This window comes from Gavia stellata, chromosome 3 (genome assembly GCF_030936135.1).
Source record: "Gavia stellata isolate bGavSte3 chromosome 3, bGavSte3.hap2, whole genome shotgun sequence".
Lineage (NCBI taxonomy): Eukaryota > Metazoa > Chordata > Aves > Gaviiformes > Gaviidae > Gavia > Gavia stellata.
The window spans coordinates 14,849,338-14,869,516 of NC_082596.1; the positions used below are offsets into that span (position 1 = coordinate 14,849,338).

The 20,179-nt window shown below is 38.1% G+C and overlaps 1 protein-coding gene across 2 annotated transcripts in view; it reads right to left on the minus strand.

Moving 5' to 3' along the window:
* Positions 1-20,179, minus strand: part of COL14A1 (collagen type XIV alpha 1 chain) — a 125,650-nt gene that overhangs the window by 18,523 nt on the left and 86,948 nt on the right. For both annotated transcript variants that reach the window (XM_059815536.1, XM_059815534.1), the window contains exons 34-41: positions 19,270-19,347; positions 18,913-18,999; positions 13,893-13,946; positions 13,398-13,493; positions 12,102-12,155; positions 10,825-10,878; positions 2,382-2,435; positions 1,365-1,436 (exon numbers count right to left, since the gene is read on the minus strand). In XM_059815536.1, the coding sequence (XP_059671519.1) occupies positions 1,365-1,436; positions 2,382-2,435; positions 10,825-10,878; positions 12,102-12,155; positions 13,398-13,493; positions 13,893-13,946; positions 18,913-18,999; positions 19,270-19,347 (549 nt within the window). The remainder of the gene's footprint in view (positions 1-1,364; positions 1,437-2,381; positions 2,436-10,824; positions 10,879-12,101; positions 12,156-13,397; positions 13,494-13,892; positions 13,947-18,912; positions 19,000-19,269; positions 19,348-20,179) is intronic.

Here is a 20,179-nt window from a genome sequence, read left to right on the forward strand (position 1 = left end):
ACTCCTGAAGCAACGAAAGGTCTGCATGAAGAGGTAACCAGCTGACTGATGCATGGTTAAAGCACAGCTTATTCTCTCCTGGGAAAGAAGAAACTCCTGCAAAGACTGCAAGATTATTTCTAGGCATCTTTTCTATTACTCTACCTTTTGGGAAAGATAGTTATTGAAACTCAGTAATTTTTTACCACCTAGCTGTTTTTCAGAACTACCAGAGTCTAAACATTCACAGCAGAGGTCTTACATGACTCACAGGAATATCTACACTCTAGGAAATCTAGTTTAATATCTGGAACATGTGTTTGGACAGGAACTGAATAGTCAGCATGTTATACATTGACAGTAATAAGTTCCATAGCTCATCAAATCTCCGTAGTAGATTTCATTATTATACTTAGAAACTATGCAGAACTGGGCATTAGGTTATTATTATCTTTGCTTATATAATATCAGTCATTTCATTTCCACTTAACCAAATAAAAATGCTTGCATTGGACTAAATCTGCAAAGCAAACTGGATTTTGAAAAAAAAATTCTATGCTACAAATCGAGTCAGAAGTACACACTGTCACATTCTGATGCCTTTAAAAATGAAAAAAAATGAGCAGGCTTTATAATTAACCAAGTGATTAAATGTTAAAATGTGACTACACAATATTATCTGAACTGTTACAAAGAAAAAGAGGTCCACTGTAAATATTATCTTTTACGTAATTGACATGCTCATTTTATAGTTCTAGTTAAACTGGGGTTTGTTTAAAAATAAAGAAAATAATATCTGAAAGACAAACTTAGTATTAGAGGTTCCTAATACTTATTTTTGATATAGAGGGTGTAATTTTCCACTCAGTGAAACTGATGGTCAAAGTTATAATAACATTCTAGAAAAAGCCCTGATCATTAGTCAGTTGCCCTGATGTAAACCCAGAGTAACCATGAAAGCCAGTTTTTTAATCATGCAATATTTTCACAGTTTGAAAATCAGAATAATATTTTGGAAATATTCAGGTTAAGAAATGGCATACTTTGATTTCCTGAGAGTTGCTTGAAGTGCAAAGGAAAAAAAGGAGAAAGTAATTACATACAGACTACAAATTCACATACTGTTAGGTTTTTAACTTCTGTGTTTTAATCTTGTGTTTTGACTCTCTAATCCCTAAATTCCAAACATTGCATGTAAGAACAACAAATAAATTTAGTTATGAAGAATGAACAAAGAAAGACCAATATGATGTTTCACTTAGCAACTAGCTGCGAACAGAACATAACCTATAAATATTGAGTAGTTCTGTAAAACAGTGAAGCCAGAATCAGAAACCAATTAATCCACCACAGCAGATATAGCAATATTAATTAATTTTACTCACAGGAGCTCCAACATCACCTTGTGGCCCCTGGCTTCCAGTAACACCTGGAACACCTGGAGCACCAGGTATACCCTACATGGAAAAAGAAAGAAAATACATAGTGGTGGCGACAATCAACATCCATGAATCCTGATGGGAGAAATAACTGTGTGATGGAGAGGAAGTGCACTAAGCAGACAGCACACAGACAGTTCTGCAAATCAAAGACTGGGGATGCTGGGAGAGAGGACTAAGAAGCACATGTTGCAGGAAAAAGAGCACTGAAAGTACAGCTCTGAGAAAAACACTCGAGAAAAATGGACTCATGTTGCTTGCTTTCTGAAACAGGCACAGATTGCTGAACTGCAAGACTAAATCCTGTGACCTTCCTACTGTGTTCAGGGGAGATGACTCAGAACATTCTTTGGAAAAAGAATAGGATTGCTTGGAGAATACTCAATACCATCAGCAGTTTCATCTAATGCCTTAAATCTATCAAGAAGGCGTTAACTTTGCCTAGCTGCCCTAGCTGAGAAGGATGAGACTGATTCTGGAGGCAACATATGTCTTGCTTGAAGGCTGAATGTGGCCTCTGCTGTCTTCCTTGATTACTCTGTGAGAACTTTTGAATACCTGCACTCACCTCCAGCCTCCAGACCAAGCAAAACTTGGCCGTTCACTTAAACTAACAATCCTAATTGGAATTTCTTACAAAAAGAAAGTCTTGTTTCAAATGTTAAGAGCACTAATTCCCTTTATATCGTGCAGTTACTTGACTAAGAACAAGTTATCAATCTGTTGATGGAAGAACTGTGTCCCCTTCCTGTAGGAGACATTTTTTCTTGAGCTAAGTAAGAGTGGAAAGAAATGACACTGGACAAGCAGCTCTCTGCCAACCCCGTGCGTCATGAGAATTTTAACTTCCAAGGAGAACCCTTGGCCTTGATCTATCCACTGAAGCCTAGATAACAGAGTGACCTACAATCCTTCAAAATCCTGCTGACTTTTACAGTAACAAATTCCATGGGCAATACTCACCATTGGGCCAGGAGGTCCTTGTGGGCCTGTGGGTCCATCTTTGCCAGGAAGGCCCTATAAAAGACAAATATATGCAATTTTATCAGCTTTTTATATGTACTTCATGAATCTGTTTCATTTCATCTAGAAGACTTCTTTTTTTTTTTTCTTCTTTGTTTTTTCTTAGATTAGTAACTAGTGGTAGTGGTTTCTTAGAAGAAAATTCCCTTATTTGCCCTGGGGAGGGTTTATTTCTGAAAAGGAGCTATAGCGTTGCCGGTATTTAAAAAAAAAATCCGACTATTCTCACAATACTTTTGAAGTAAGAAGCAGAAATGCAAAACTCTTTGTACTGGCAATTTTCACCTCTGAGCAAGTTTCACTTCTAACGCTGCTGTAGTGAGGAAAATGAGAGCGCTTGCTGTCAGACTTCTCTACCAGAAGACGGGTCACACTTCTACATCTGTTCTCACTGGTTGCAACTATTCACAGTCCCACTGATTAAGTGCTGAAAGATGGCAATTGAGAGTGTATCTCTCTGCCCAGCAATACTGTACATATGTACTAGCTATCACCGAGGTCCTGATTCAGGAAGCAGCAGGAATGCTCATGTGGTTTACATTATGAACGTGCTTCAGGGCTTCCAGAAACAAGAGCCAAAACCTAAAGATAACTTGGAAACTGAAAAGCAAGCAAATCATAGAAAAAAGACTGACCAGATGTAGAAGAAAATACACTATTAATAAAGTATTCTTGCAAATTAACTAATATGCACATTTTGTATCCACATGCCATAAAGTATGGATTTCTGAACAGCCTGGTGATGTCAATTCTTTAATTACTACACAGACTAAAAAAAGATAAATATGATCTTATCTCTGGCTCAAGACCAGAATATGGAGGTGAGAGTAGAAGGAAAGAGAGGGTTTGAAAGTGTTTATGCTGACACACACAGTAAGGAACATTCTAGGCCTCAGTATCTTATAGAGCTTCAGAAAAAAAATTCATAACTTTTTTGTTTTGTACTTTTTTCCCAAAACTTTATTTCTGACACGGTTTTAGTAATGAATATAGCATGAACTACTAGTTTTATGCTTTACATCATTTGGAAACTATGATTCAAACCTGCTATCATATGGCATAAAAAAAACTGGCTGGGGAATATTATCTGCTATGTACGTGGAAAGGATTTTTTAAAATTCCACCAGAAGGGTGTTTCAATGATAAAATAAGCCACATAGTCAACTTGTATTATGTCATCTATGTATCCTTAGACTTGACAAGAAAATACTTTCCTATTTCACAGTGTAGCCGGATGGTTCCTGAAGCTTCAAGGACCAAAGCAGCTCCCTTATCACAGTAAGAACTAAAGCAAATGTAACAGCTAAGTGGCATTGAAATAAAGATACTAGTAGTGCCTCTATCACAGTAGTTTTAAGACATTCACCGGGAAAAGATTGCAAGCCCAGCTCAATTAAATAAATTTGCAAAGGAAAGTGTGTTCAGTCTTCAAAATTGGTGTTTCTAGAGGAAACAGAGAATGGTATAAAGAACTTTGAAATGCATTAAAAATTATAAAATAGGCTTTCTCATATTCTCTGGAAGAAGCATTTAGTTGTGAACAATATTTTGAAAAATTCAGTGGTAGCTATTCACAGTTTTATAACAACATGGAAGTCCCTAAAAGATAATGCAAACTAGACTTGTTTTTGTAACAGTAAAACCTTCAGGAAGTCTGATACCTTCATATTTACAAGTATGTTTCACTTTTTAAAGCAAAGATTTAAAATCTGCATTTATTTTTGATCAGTCCTGAAGCAAGATGAAAACTGGTTGGACCCTCTTAAGAGCTTAATTTAACTAGGAGAAGGGAAATGTAGAGCTTTTCACCAACTTTTAGGATCTAGTGTGGATTCATACAAACTTCTAAAGAAAAATAATGATGTATGTCCCTCCCTTCTCCCATCCCAGTCAAAGTGTAGAACTAACGCTATGATCAGAATTACATTTTCTTTGAATATATTTCACAATTTCTTTCTTCTGAGCAGTATTCTTACTCTTGGCTGCTCAAGAATCATCTCCTGACTATTCTCCTAAGATTCATTTATTTGGCACTGTGTCTGTATTGCTTGGCCACAAAAAAGTCACCTCCTAGTGTATTTGTTAGATGTGAAAATTGCTATTTATAAATGAAGTCAAAGAGAGGTTTGGTTCAAGAAAGAGCATGGCAATATCTGTTCTCTTATGCAGGCAAAAGACCAAAGATATTTGTTTGTGCTGCCAACAGGGTTTGAAGATGATATTACACAGACCATCCGATGGACAGAATGGATCTGCTACTCATTCTGAACTTGTGAGTAGTGAGCAGAGGAAATTAGTAGGTACCAGGAAATTGGCAGGAAGACTGGGAATGTATTTCTTCTGGCTCTTTCTCCCATTATTTTTGGTCTGTGTAATGTAGAAGAAAATAGGGCACTGTGAGAATTCACAAAGTTGTATTCTGAGCATTGAAGCCTTAAAGATGTTACTTAGTCTCCTGTTCACTGAAGTCTCCTTTTTGCTTAACCAACTGGGGGAATTACATAGCACAACAGCACTTTCTCTCTGATGCAGTCACACCCAGGATAGGAATGACTCTGTACAGAGCCACTGAATTTCCTCCATGGAGCTGCATGTCCAAGAGCAGGATGGGACAGATTTTGATGTGTGACCTCAGATGTAGGGCAGTTTAGAATCAAGAAGTATATTATTTTGGATGGTTAACTTAAATCAGGACATATTTTACTAATGGCATGAAAAACAGTTATGGAGAAACAGTGTAACTACGACAGAATTTTTTACAAGGGATTTTATTTGCCAGAATACAAATGGCATCGCAGAATATAGGCACCACCTAAATCCCTGTAAAATCTCAAGTCTGCTGAAGTCAGTACTGCTGCTGACCTCACTATAAACTCTTCAGCTTTCAGTAGCCTGGAATTTGTTTGGGGTATTGTGGAGAGGTGATTTTTCAAGTAGGACTAGATACTGGCAAAACCTTAACTGAAGCTATTGAGCCCAGGCTTGAAAGACTTTCATGTACAGCCTTTAAAAAAAAACACTGCAGCCTGGGACCCATGACTGCCTCATCTTTTTTTTTAATTTTTCTGATGAAAAATTCAAAACCAAAAGTTCCTCCTCTCAAGATAAAACCACTGTGACCATCAGAGAAATATTACCAAACACTATCTCAGTGTATTAATCTGAGGTGTACCTTGCAAAAGATTTTGCACCAACATGAGCTATTTTAAACTAAAGCTAATCCAGAAAAAGAGCGGAAATGTGGGGATTTTTCTGAAACATTGCTCAGAACACACAGTCTTTATTTAATCAAAAATAGGCTAGTTCTGTCTTAACACACAATAATGCTGACTTAGCATTTCCTCTCTTCCTTGTGAAACTACCAGTGCCATCTACAAACTGATAGTCTGAAATCATTTTACTATTAATTCTTCATAGTTTAAAACAAATATTTCTTGCATATCTTTTGTTAATCAGTCATACTTCTCCTCCAGTATTTGCAGTGTGCTATTAGGATTAACATCTGGAAGATAATACTCCTTTCCTTGTGTATCTGTGTCCCTTTGACTATGCCTTTGCTTGCAAATTCAACAAGTCCTTAGAGAAAAAGATATGACACAGCTCATATCAACATACGTAACTGCATTTCAGTGGCTTTGTGGAAAAGAACCAGGGGTTCCTAGGGGACAACAGGTCGAACAGGAGTCAGCAGCATGCCCCTGCAGCAAAGGCAGCCAACCACATTCTGGCTGTAGGAGCACAGCTGGCAGGTGCAGCTGCAGGTTCAGGAAAGTGCTCCTTCCCCTCTATTGAGTGCTTTTGAGACTACCTCTGGAGTGCTGTGTCCAGTTTTGGTCTCCCCAGTACAAGACAGACTGACATACTGGAGCAGGTCCAGTGGAGGGCCACAAAGATGTTCATATGTCCTGTGCTCCAGCCGCTGAAGAAACATTGAAAGAGGTGGGTTTGCTCTGCTTGACGACCTTAGTGCTGTCTAAACTACCTGACCAGAAGCAAAAGAGATTTAACCAGACTCCTCAGAGGTGCACCGCGACAGCACAAGAGGCTACAGACACAAGTGGAAACAGGGGAAATTACGATTAGACTTTGGGAAAAAAAATGTTACAATGAAGGTGGTTAAATTGTCATGGGTTGCCCAGAGAGGTTGTGGAATCTTCATACTTGAAAGTGTTCAAGACTCAACTTAACATGGACCTGAGCAACCTGATCTGATCAGACCTGTTTTGAGCAGTCTGTTGGACTAGATGACCTCTGAAGGTCCCTTCCAACCTTAATTTTATGATTCTCTAAATCCCATTAAAACAGTGTGTATCTAAACTCCCTACTGGAAATGGCTTCTGATCTATGCTATCCCCTGAACGATGTCCTGAAAGAGTAGCCCCAGCCCAACACTGCCAAGAGGAATGACAAGCATTAGACTGCATAGGTCACTAGCCAGTGTTCAAAATCATATTCTGGCAATATCTAATTTATTAGTCTATAGACAAAGGCTTTGTGTCTCACAGCTGGTCTCTTTGCTCTCCTGATCTCAGAGTAAGCTGAACAGGAGCCATTAGGAGCTGAAGAAATGTTTAAGAGACTGAATCATACTCTCTATCAGTTAGAGGTATCTTACTGTAGACCAGTGTCTTCAAGCAGGATAAGGCAGCATTGGTCAATGCTTCTGGACTCCAAACTAGCTGCAGCAGCTCAGCAAGAGAAATCAATCACTTTGACAGTTTAACTCTGTGGTCCCACCCCTAACAGACATATAGAGAAGCACATCCAACAGGGCTTCCTCCAGAACTTTTTAACCTGCTATGGAAGAACCATGCCTCTTTGCCAAGGAGAAGCTCAGCCAGGAGAAGACACCCCTGAGGAAACCACCAGGCAACACTGAGCAGTAACAACGTCGTGGGCACAAGAGGTACAAACTTGGGAGTCAGAACAATGGAGATTCCACCCTACATTGTGTCATCAAGCAGAGCATACTTGCCACTCAGGATGATGTATTAGGCTTCTCTTGTTGCAGCTATGTAGATCTGCCCTCTCAGGTGGCCTGCACTTTGCAAGAACAGGGATTGCAACTGTGACCTGAGCTTGGATAGTAGCCGTGGAGATATGGGAAAGGGAAGACTTTTCCCCCCTCTAGCTACACATCTTAATAAGGGTCAGTCTCAGCCTGCTTCCAAACTTTATACTCTTGGCTGAAAGAGATGAACCAAAAGCACATGGGACTCTAATTACTGTCTACATACTCACCAGAAGCATGACGTCAGTTTGGATTCTCTCACATGTGCAATTCAAGCTATATCTTTCAACATGATATGCTTGGGAGAGTTGGTGGAGAAACACAATCTGTTCTCTTTAGTAAAACCTCTCTAATATTGCCAGCTACAAATATGGGACAGCAAGAAAAGACACCAAACAACCACAGCCCCAGCCATAAAATAAAAAGAAACCATTTTCTATTTTATAAAATCTTTCATGACACTCTTTTATAACTGGAAGCTGATGAGAGGGGAGGGTACTGTTCCTGGTGCGGAGTGCGAGATGTAGATTTAAACAACTTAACAGACAGATATAAAATATTATCGTGTATATTCAGAAAGTTTGCTTTATTATCAGAGGACACTTTTTTTACACTGATACAACCTTCACATGTTATTTTATTACATCCCAATCTTTTTCATAGGGAGGGTACTTAATTATGAAAATGATCTTTCTATGAATTCACACAACTGACAGGGGAGATGCTCTATTTCTTAATGAGGTACTAAAACCCAAGAAAAACAAATAAACCAGGGACTAAAAAGCAGAAATATTCAGAAATACAAAAAGAACATTTATAGCCTAATTGCTGAATTAAAAATTTAAGAGGAAATAAAGACATTTTCTCAACTGATTTAAAAAATAAACCCAGAAATTATGAACACTAGAAATCAAAACAAAAAGGAAGGAAAAAGAACTGTAAAAGTGAAGTGATTCCAGCTACCAGCAAATGGAAGGAAAAAATTCTCCATTCCAGGACTTCTTGAGTCTAATAACACATTATCCCCTGTTTAGCAAAGCTCTCAGAGAACTCCCAATAAATGTCAGTCCTGTGCTTACCTCCCATTAAAATCAGTGTGATTTAGCCATCTGTTTAAGTACTTTACAGAACTGGTACTGCATAATTAAAATATTTCAATGAACAATAAATACTAAAATACTAAAGAGGAAATGATAGCTAAGCTAAGAATAACATAGAAAATCTCAGTTCTAGTAGTATAATAGCTGCAAAACAGATTGACATCTTTGCTAACAGAAGGAAGCCCAACAAAAGGAACATTATACAAAAAGGCAATTTACTTCTCAGGAATTTTCCAGTTCCCCTTTGCTGTTGCTGCAGTTATGCCCTTTAGAATTATGCCTTTCTCAAGCACTTGGCCTTCAAAGAGACTGCGGTGAAATCATTGGTTTGAATCTTCACCCATTAAAAGCAATTTTATGTTGTCATAACTTCACAGGAATCAAATGAGTTACAACACCATAAAATTAGTACAACATAATTATTTGTTGCCATAGAAATAATTACTGCTGGACAATATTGCATAAAGGTTGCACAGAGACAATAACAGGCTAACAGAGCTAATTTTATGAGATCTAGGCTATTTATCCATCTCCTTTGATTAACACCAGAAGAAAGTGAACACATGAACAAAGCATTATATCTATAAAAACCGGCAATTTATGTAATTGCCCTACCTTATTATAGACAACACTGGGGTCTTCTACAGAATAAGCACTGCATGACCTTTCCAGGCTGTATCAAAAGCCTTTGCTGCACTAGTCTTCCTGCCTGCTTTTCTCAGAAATACCATCTCTCTGCAACAACGGGCTGACTTCCACATGTGGGAAAAACTAGACCACTTCTGAACTGCTGGCTGACATCAAGACATGGCTGAGGGCCTCCACTGCTAAATATAAAGTTAGCACAGAATAAAGTAAAAACACAGAATTCTTTTCTCCCTGAATTGCAGAATGCTCAGTGTCCTTCGTGATCAGGTATGCAGAAAGAGGAGGCACATACCACTCACATGTACAGCGTCTAGTACCAAGTCACCTCAACCTGGCTATGACCAAGATTAGACAGCACGGTGGCAAAAATCTAAATGTCCATCAGGCTCCAGGTCTTTATTAACCTGGAGATGAACAGGTGACACCAAGCTTGGGGAATTTAGGGGGAAAAATACCAATACAGTCAAAAAGAAGACATTAAAAACATGCAAAAATGAGCTTCCATATTATAAAGTAAGAAAAGGAATACATTTACCTTCATACTTCACCACAACTTAATTGAAAATTAGAAGGCTATTCATCCGATTGGAAGGTTATTCATCTTATGATAATGTTGCGTAAATCTTTATCTTAATAAAATTACTTGATTTTAGAGAAAAAACGTCTATGCATTGCCCAAATTCTACAGTAACTTTAGTGGAATTACTTCTATACATAAAGATATGCCAATGCTCAAATTTGTAATAGTGAGCTCAAATACATACTTTGCTATAAGGATTTTTTTTTTTATAACAAGGTCTTAGGTTAATGCCAGAAATCCAGAGAAGGTCCAGATTTCTGTAAAGTTCAAGTTACATTAACATATCCAAAAAAGGATCATGAATACGTAAATCCTGTCCAAGTGAAACTGAAGTCATATTTAATAATGAATTCTGCTGTAGACAGTAACCTAGTATTATGCTAACTGTAACTTTCCACCACCTGTCTAATAATGAAACAAAAGTCTCCCCAAGGAGACAGGGAGGAGGACTTAGAGGTTTAACTGCACACACAAATATGAAGATTTTTTTACCAATTCCTAGACAGAGAGTATCTTCATTTGTTTTACCAGAATCAGAATAAGGTTGACTAAATTTTGACATTATTCTTCACTTTTTCCTTATGTCAGCAGTTTCTACATGTATTGTTTTACATACAATATTAAATTCCCTTGTAGTTGTCTCTGTTATTCATTAATTAGCTAGAAAGCAAATTTAGATAACTGCATTGGATTGCATGTTAATTATGTGTCATTTAACCACCACCTATTTTTAAACATGTAAGCAAATGGTCTAATTGGCAGCACTGGACACTAGTGTCATCTACTCCCACCAAATGCATTAAATACAAACACAGAGCATGGGTCCCCATTACTCATCTAGTATTTCTCAACCTTGATCTACCAGATGGAAGGATACTCCACCCTATCTCTGTCTTCTCTGCTGATTGACACAGAGATATGGGGCTCCAGAAATGATAGAATACAAGTGACATAAACTATAATAAATCAACCACTCTGGGAAACATATCCATTATGGAATGGAAACTCTTAAAACAAATGCAAAACTTGTTCATTTTACCTTACCCTTTGACCTTGAGCTCCATCTCTTCCAGGTGAACCGGATGCTCCTGGGACACCCTAAACATGATAAAGGGAGGACAAATGATGAGATGAAGTTAACAGAATCCAACTAAATCACTTTCCAGTGAAACTGTATGACATGCTTTTGGATAAATGTTTTGGATAAATGGAACTAGGGAGTTCAATAATGGGTGGGGCCATAGAAGAGATTCAGTAAAGAAGGTATTTCTGTGAAATGAGAGATGGTTAAACACACATTGTTAAAATGCACAGGCTTCATACCTCCTCACTACAATCCTCTGATAAGAATATTGACAGTTTCATCAAGTCGGGCGTCCTATGCCACTAAGCTGAAAAGAGAGCTTGATTTCCTACATCATTCCAGTGTTGTGTCAGTGTAACTACACTGCACAACATCAGTACCTTAATTTAAAAAAACAACTGCTATTTCTCTCTCTCATTGCTAAAATGGATTCTGTTACCATGTTGTTTGAAGTCAGTGCAGCAATATCAAAGGGGAAATCCTGCCTGAGCAGGACTACAAGTTACATCCAGCAGTCCCCTGTTGTTCAGATGAAATGTCACTCTCTGGCTCATGAAGGCTGCAGACCAGCAGTCTGGGACCATTACTACAGTGGTCCAGAAGGTTCACAAAACTGATATATGAGGAAAGGCTGTATGAGTTTACTATCCCTTGCACATATGAACGAGACGGGGGAACCTGGTAACAACCAACAAATACTGGACGGATATCATCAGCAGAAGAGGAATGTCTGAAAAGGGAAGAGCAAATGATCCTGAAAAGCAGCAATAAATTGGAATGCAGTCTCCAAACTCACCAAACTGACTAAGATTCACTGAATACTACAGCTTTTTAAGATGCTGATCTTGTGAAAGATGGCATTAAAAAGTCTAAGTGCCTGATCTGTCCTCCTAGATAATTCCAGGAGGAATTTAATAGGTTTAAAGTGAAAACTAGCAGATGCTAATTATTCACTGTGTAAGCAGAAATCTAAGAGTGGATAGTTTTTGAGTCTAACACTGAAATTGGGTGTCTATAAACAACATCAAGAAAGTAACCATTTATTCAGGTCCTGAATGATTTGGTTACTGCACACCAGCATACCCTAGATTCCTCCTGATTCTAAACCTCCGTTCAGATTCACCCAACAACACGCTTCTCAGCAGTTTTGAGTATGTGCCCTAAATTCACAATGATGTCAATTCAACATTTAAACTTAGTTAGTAAGTGACAGGTTAAACAATAACTTAGGGAATACCTGCAGGCCAGGAAATCCAAGATCTCCCTTCTCTCCTTTTTCACCTGGTGGCCCCTGCAAATTAAGAATCACACATAGTAAACCAAATATATGGTTACTTACCTATCTTTAATAGTTCCTTTTAGCTTCTTTAGGAAAAAACAACCAAGAAACCAACAAGAAAACAGACTATTTTTCCTGCTGAAAGCAAGCCTACAGACTCTTATTTGCAAAACTGTGAATGAATTTACAAATATAGAAAATAAAACTCATTTTAAAAGACTTCAGAATTAACCTGACAAAACTACAGCCATTATGTTACAAAAAAGGTAGTTATTTTCTTTTGTCCTCAAAGGAATCTTGTTTCTCTTCAGCCTTCAGAAGTATTTCCTATAATGATAAAACCAATGGATTTCTATAGAAACTAGACGTGTTTCTACAGTACATATGCATGACAAAGATAATAGATAATAAACTAGATTATAAACTAAATTTAATTACATTTTATGCAGAAACACAATTTCTCTATGAAAGAACTATTCTTATAATTAATGTATTCTGTATTATTCTCTGGTGACAGCATCGTCAAGAATATACAATTTTGGTAAATTGCTTCATTATATTGTACCGCAGTATCATATAGACTGGGTAAAAAGAAGAAAGTGTATTACAGTGTAGTAAATTTTGAAAAAAGTCTAGCAGAAAAAGATATGTATCTACTACCTTTCAAGGCTTGTGTGTACCCATCTACCAGAGACATAAATGAAACAAGATTAGTGCTGCTGTTTCATTAGTCTACCAATATGTCTTTATGATGAAATTCTGAGACTTATTTCACAACAGCATTGCAAACTCTAGGTCTAATCACCTCCTCTGATGATAGACTTCGTTAATGTAGTGAATACTATTGCTTAATTTTGGCAGCGAATATGGTATTCTTGCTTGGGTATACCTTTCAAGTCAGAACTGATCTGTGATGAGCAATACCACAAAAATATTAACATTTTGGTTTCGTGCCATGTTACAATCCCCACTGCAATTTTTTTCACTTGTCTCCAGGCTTGGATGCTAATCCCTGGGTCATATTCAACCTACGATCAAATCCCTTCAGCTAACTAAAAGTTCAGATCCAAATAAAAACAGAAACGTTGGCATTGAACCCACATCCACTATAGGTTAAACCCAAATCTGTGATTTCACCTCAAATATTGAAATTCAGACTCTGATCAGGACACCAAAAGATATGTTGGTCTAGTCTAAGATGTGTGCTGTTCAAAATATCACAGGAAAGAACCCTATTGATTTTATAAGTCTCACTGGAAGCCCTTGAATAGAAAGTCCACTGGGTCCTTGTGGTCCTGGAGGTCCTTGTGGTCCAGGAACACCAATTTCACCTCGAGGTCCATCTGGTCCCTAAAGTAGCACAGGACATAAGTTAAACTGTTATCATATGGACAAAGGCAGCTTCTGTTCGAAGAATTAAATCCCAACAGACTCAAAAACATCTGAAATATGAGTTAACATTTGATTGAGCAGTTAGGGTTCAATTTAAAACTGCCTGGTTCCTTTATAAATAGAAAAAAATGAAGATTTATGCTGTGAAAGCAGCATTCTGAATTTTATATCTTTTATCAAGGAACAAACAGGACAAGCAATTGATATGAAGAGACACACCAAATGCCAATGGCATTTCACTGTGCTTTTTCCTCAGTGACATCAGAGACAATCTGGAATTAATTTCAAGGTTTACATGCAGCAGAGATAAACCAAGAACCTGTGCATCTGTCAAACGTAAGGTGCTGTACAAAGTACCTTTGGACCTGGATCGCCACGATGACCTTTGGCACCTCTGACACCTGGACCCCCCTGTGAAGCACAAGCACAGGACTTACTGAAAACCAAAACTCTCAAATAAACAAAAACAAAATCCAGAGAAGCCCAAACAGTTTTTTCTTATTCCTGAATCAGTGTTCAGGAATCAGGGGATATCCTGTCCATATCCTTGCACTGGAGTAATTAAACTGAGAACATACTTAAGTGTGGCCATACACAGGAGCAGATTTAAACACAGATGTGACTACTTTCTAGAGCCAAGAATGCACACCACGTAAGCATCAAAATAACACTGAAAGCTACACTAGGGATGGAAATGTATACATGTAGTTATGGGTTCCCTTCCAGTTGCTGAAACCTTCTGCACATCTGTCTGTTCTCACCAAAATCACCACATTGTTAACAGCTGAGTTTCCAAGAAGGCCAATGCCATCCTGGCCTGTATCAGAAATGGTGTGGCCAGCAGGAGCAGGGAGGTGATTTTCTCCCTGTACTCGGCTCTGGTGAGGCCGCACCTCAAATACTGTGTTCAGGTTTGGGCCCCTCACTACAAGAAGGACATTGAGGTGCTGGAGCGTGTCCAGAGAAGGGTGATGAAGCTGGTGAGGGGTCTGGAGAACAAGTCCTATGAGGATCGGCTGAGGGAACTGGGGATGTTCAGCCTGGAGAAGAGGAGGCTGAGGGGAGACCTTATTGCTCTCTACAATTACCTGAAAGGGGGTTGTAGCAAGGTGGGTGTTGGTCTCTCCTCCCAAATAACAAGTGATAGGATGAGAAGAAATGGCCTCAAGTTGTGCCAGGGGAGGTTTAGATTGGCTATTAGGAAAAATTTCTTCACCAAAAGGGTTGTCAGACATTGGACCAGGCTGCCCAGGGAGGTGGTGGCATCACCATCCCTGGAGGTATTTATAAAAGACATGTAGATGTGGTGCTTAGGGACATGGTTCAGTGGTGGACTTGGCAGTGTTAGGTTTACAGTTGGACTCGGTGATCTTAAAGGTCTTTTCCAACCTAAATAATTCTATGATTCTATGATTCCAATGACTCAGGAATATTTTTCAGCAAGGACAACTCTGGGATTTACTAGACTTACCATGGTTTAATTTAGAACTACTCTTAGGTAAAATACTCTTTTGCCCATCTTTCTCTTTTCTGCTTTCTTCAGCGGTGCCTACATCTGTTAATCGTTTATTAACCAACTGTTGCCTTTTTTATTAGTATCATCTGAGACACTGGAGTTGCATATACTTATGGATGGCTGCCATGAACATGTTTTGCATACATATGCTGTATGTGCTTTGTCCTCTAGGACAGCATAAAGATAGATCTTTTTTTCACTTTTTTCAGATCAATTTCCCCCTTCCCCCACCTGAGTGTATTGCTTAATCTCTTGGGATATGAATTTTACAGGGATTCTGCCCTTCTTTCTGCTCAAAAAGAACCTTTTACAACTAGGCACCGCAACTGAATAGCGTTGTTTAGAGGCTACAATAAGTACTTATAAAACAGTTAGATTGAGGACATAAAAATAGAAAATATGTTTATCAGATTTAATGCATATGTAGTATCTATGAGACTTTAAATAGGAGACTTTAAATATCAGAAACTTTTGGAAGTACTAGAATACTCTTGCTCTTCAAGGAAGATATCATGATATAGTCTTCATATGCGTGATCACAGAGCAGTTTTCTACTTCTTGTCCCAGCTCCTTCAGTCTTCTCACTTCCATCCCACAGCTCTATGACCACGACCCATTCCATCACTGTCAGCTCCGACCCTAAAGTCTCATCCCACGCTCTCCACAGAACTGTGTTCCAGTTGCCAGTTCCCAAATTCCAGGTCCTCACATTTCTGCATTCCAGCTCAGTAGCTCCCTCTGCCCTTTGTCCTGCCTCTGCCTTTCTCCTACCTCCCTCTCAGATTAAAAATTCCTATGCAAATACTCAGCAAACTAACTGCAACTTTTTAACATTAAAAAATCACACAGTTTTCTCCCATTTTGTTCTCAGAAACAGATTACATTTTTACTGAGTAAGAATGTATACTTAAAAATAGCCTGATGCTGAGCCATTAAATCATATGCTTTAAGATACACACAGAATTTGGTACACTTACCCATGTTTTGAACCCAGTAACCTTTGCTTGGTAAAAGCACAAGTTCCAGAAAAGCACTGATTTAAGATGAAAACATCATAAGAGCCTCCCTCATTTTTCTCATAAACTTATTTTGGTGGTTATTCCCCAGCACTACTAACCTTATATGACTAATTTCAAATATTTCATTTCTTTGGCTTCTACTTCTAGCCAAGAATTCCTCTTATGCCTTTTTCTCTTATTTTAAGTAACTCAATAGCCAGTGCTTTCCCCCAGAAACAGTTCGTAATCAACTGTTATCAAATTACATCCTTATTTCTTTTCAATAGTTAAAACCTATGAAGCACTGAAAGCTTTTCTCTGCAATTAAACTTCTTCAGTCTTCCAATATTTTTTGTCTCCTTCTTCACCTTCTCCAGTTCTGCAGCATTCCTTTCAAATGCAGGCATAAGGTTTGTGTGATATTTTACTTCTACTTTGTGCGGCGACCTTCAGACAGCATGATCAAATTCTGGCAAAGATGAAGCCGTAAAAACAGTATCCCATAATGAAAACGATACCTTGTCTTACCCAAAATGACCCACTTCTTAAAAGAGCTTAAAAAAATATTTCCAGAGTTACTATCCCAAACAAATGGAAGCCTTTTATTTGGAGTCTTTTTCGTCTAATGTCTAAAACTGGCTACATGGTAGAATCCTGATTCCTTAAACAGAAAAATCCTTGGCTTAGAGAAAAGTCACATGACATTTTAATGACTTGGAGCAGTATTGACCAGACATAGCACATGTGACTTTCTGACTTTTGGTTGGTGCAGAGATGAACACTGACTTTATTCTTTTGTTCTGCTTTTTCCTAGGCCTCTTTAACTTTTTTCCCAGAGCTATGCCATCTAACCGTCTGGCAAAAAAGTATTGCTTAAAAGAGGCTGAGTTCCAGAATCACATATTCGCCTGCCTAGGCAGTGATTTTTCTGCTTGATTTTAAGCCTCCTCTTGCATGGCACTATGCTACTCAAAACACTGTTAATCCTAAATGTAATAAATAGAAGGACTTTATTTTACTGCTGGGTTAAGCTTTAGCAATTTCTGATCTGTATATGTTTTGAACTATAGTAACACACACCCTTCGAGCCAAATAATTTTTAAACATTTTTCATTTTACTGTGAAACGTGGTCAAACTACTAGTTTCAATTGCATTTTTGTGTGAATTATCCCATTGTCTTTTTCACAGAACACAAATTGGATGCCTATATACAGAAAATAAAACCTTAATCCATACTTGATTTATAACCTACATTCAAATAGGAGAACAGAATAATTTTTTCTTGTTCAAGATACACCTCCAGTGAATTTTCTCCCGAGTTCCTTTTCTAGTTTTTGTACCAGAGCTTGAAGAACAGTTCTTGCAGAAAGACTAACCTCTGAGTTGTTAGTAGGATATATGTCTGCTAGGACCTACTATGTGAATATCTTATGTGCAAGTTAATTTTGTTGTTGAACATGTATCTCATGTACTTTGCGTACTTTATCCTTTTCAAAAATTTATTTTCCTTCGCATTTTTCACTGGCTCTTTCTCTTCAAAACATGCTCTTGGAGCATCCAGGACACAGTATGAGCAGAGAAACAGGCAGTTCAAACTTATTCACAAGAGGGCCTCATCTCAATCTAACTTTGCAAGCAGCCCTAAGATGCCAATCAGAGCTATCAATCTAGTTGTAAAAGAAAAAACACGTGACCGTTTTACAAACATCCCAGTTAGGATTCTCATTAAACCAAACCAATAATAGACCATTGTAAACAGAGCCTACAACTTTTCTAAACTGCTAAAAATCAGCCTTGGGATGTGAGATTGAGTTTTCTAACTTTAGTGACCTGTATGTCCGTTGTCTGGTCTGATCCATTGCCTGAGTTCTTCCACAAGCCAGTAAAGAGAAAGGAGATTTATTCCATCTTTCGAAGATACTACGCTAGGCTGGAAGGAAAGTTAAATAATTGTCTTCTAGAAGAGACTACCTAGTTCCACTGGTTATGCAAAGAACTTAGATATACACTTACTTAACATTTACACAGCAAACTCTTAGATGAGTGCTATCAAAGTAACACCACAAAGTATAGGTAAAAGTTGTGACAGTGTGTATTTCATCATTCACTGGCAAGCTAGAAAAAGTTTCAATTCAGCTTTCACCAAAGCCAGTTCACTTCATCCTCTATTCCCTTCACCACTTTTGGGCACCTCTCTGCCTCTAGAAGCTCTCAGAAGAACCAGAACTTTCAGTTCTGCTTTCCAGTAAATACTGTACTTAGGTAGGACTTTTAAGACAGAAGTCTTCTTTCATAGAATCATTTAGGTTGGAAAAGACCTTTAAGATCATCAAGTCCAACCATTAACCTAACACTGCCAAGTCCACCACTAAACCATGTCCCTAAGCACCACATCTACACATCTTTAAAATATCACACAAGTGGCATTGTCATATCCCATATCCTTAATTCATAAGAATAATGTAAACTGAGTATTTCAGAAAGCTAAACTCCAAGCTACATTTAATACACATGTGTTACAGTAGACAGATAGCAGGTGATTAAAAATTCAGAAATAAATGGCACTAACTATGACATATCTACTAATGCTACAGACAGATAACAGGATTCAAGGTCTAAAGATTACCCTAACCACTTCAGGTTTTGATTAAACCATTAAAAGTTTGACTGACTTATTGGGTGAGAAGGTTTTTTATAGCGTATTACTTGGCATCTTTGCTAAAAATTGAATGTAATTTTATCTCTGCCAATACTTAAACCCCTAATTTAACCTTATTAGTTATACAATGGCAGTATATTCACATGTCTTGGAATAAAGGTGGCCAGCGGTACAGTTCACTACAAACCTGAATAAAACCTTACCGGTGGTCCAGGAGGTCCAAGGGGACCCTTATTAGCTTCTGAACAGGAACAAGCATGAGGAAGAGCAGGACAATTTTCCTCATCTCTCTAAGGAAAGATCAAGATAGCAAAGAATTACGTCCAAAACTTTGATTCAGAAGTTAAGAATTTTATGAATCTAAGACATAGTATCGTGTGGATGCCTCAAAAGCACCTGCTTGATTTAGAAACATACATCACATTGACTTTCAATAGGACAAGTAAACCAAGCAGACTTGGGCTTTTTTGAAAACTCTTTAACTGTCCATTTCCATTAAAACATTTGTCTCAAAGGGGAAAGTAAAAGGTAAATTCTATAGTTATTGAAAGGTTTCTTACCAAGCCAGGAAGCTCACAGCATTTGTCCCGATTGGCCCATGAGGTAGCACAAACAATGTCAAACATCTGTAACTGCAACTGTTTCAAAACAAGGGTGATGTACAAAATGACTGTTAGTCGCAAGATTGGTGCAAAATGGAGCCATCAGCCAGAAAAGCTACCTTGATTCAAGGACTCAGATTAGACAGAGGAAAGGGTATTGACTTTGAGCAGCTAGCCACAAATGTGCTAACTTAAACGGTCAAAGGCTTGTGTTCTAAACAACTTGTCTGAACTATCAGACATTACAAGGATTGAGCAAGCTGTTCAAAGTTAAATGCTGCAGGCATTTCTGGGATTATCCCCACCTCCTTGATTAAATTCCTGATTTTACCCAATGGTGCCTTCTGATACTTTTTTCTAGCAAAGGAGACATCAAGAGTCAGGCAAAAGAGAGCTCAGCTTCTCAAAACTGAGTAATTACTCTTAACCCCTTGGTCTGGTGCTCAGATTTTATCTGGGACAAGGTCTCCTGTAGTCTATTACTTACACTGGAGCTGAGCCACAAATATTTATCATTTTCTCCGGTTTTATTTTACTTTAGAATATGCCCTCTTATCTGTATTATCACCAGGCAACGAAAGTTTAAGGATGGTGAAAAGCTTGCTCAACACATGACAACACTGGACAGAAAAGAAAATTCCCATCACAGGTCTGGGAACATGGTTTGGACAAGAATTTAATCTACAAGAACACGCACATTTGGTAGAAATAATGGCTGCCAGGTACTCAGAAACAATATACTAAATCAGACTCAACGGTAAAACCAATTGTCTCCTTTACAGCCTTGAATTGAAGAAATGGGTCTAGAGAGATGAAGCTTTCTTCTGTTACTATTTCCATGCCTCATTTATGTGCATACTGAATAGAG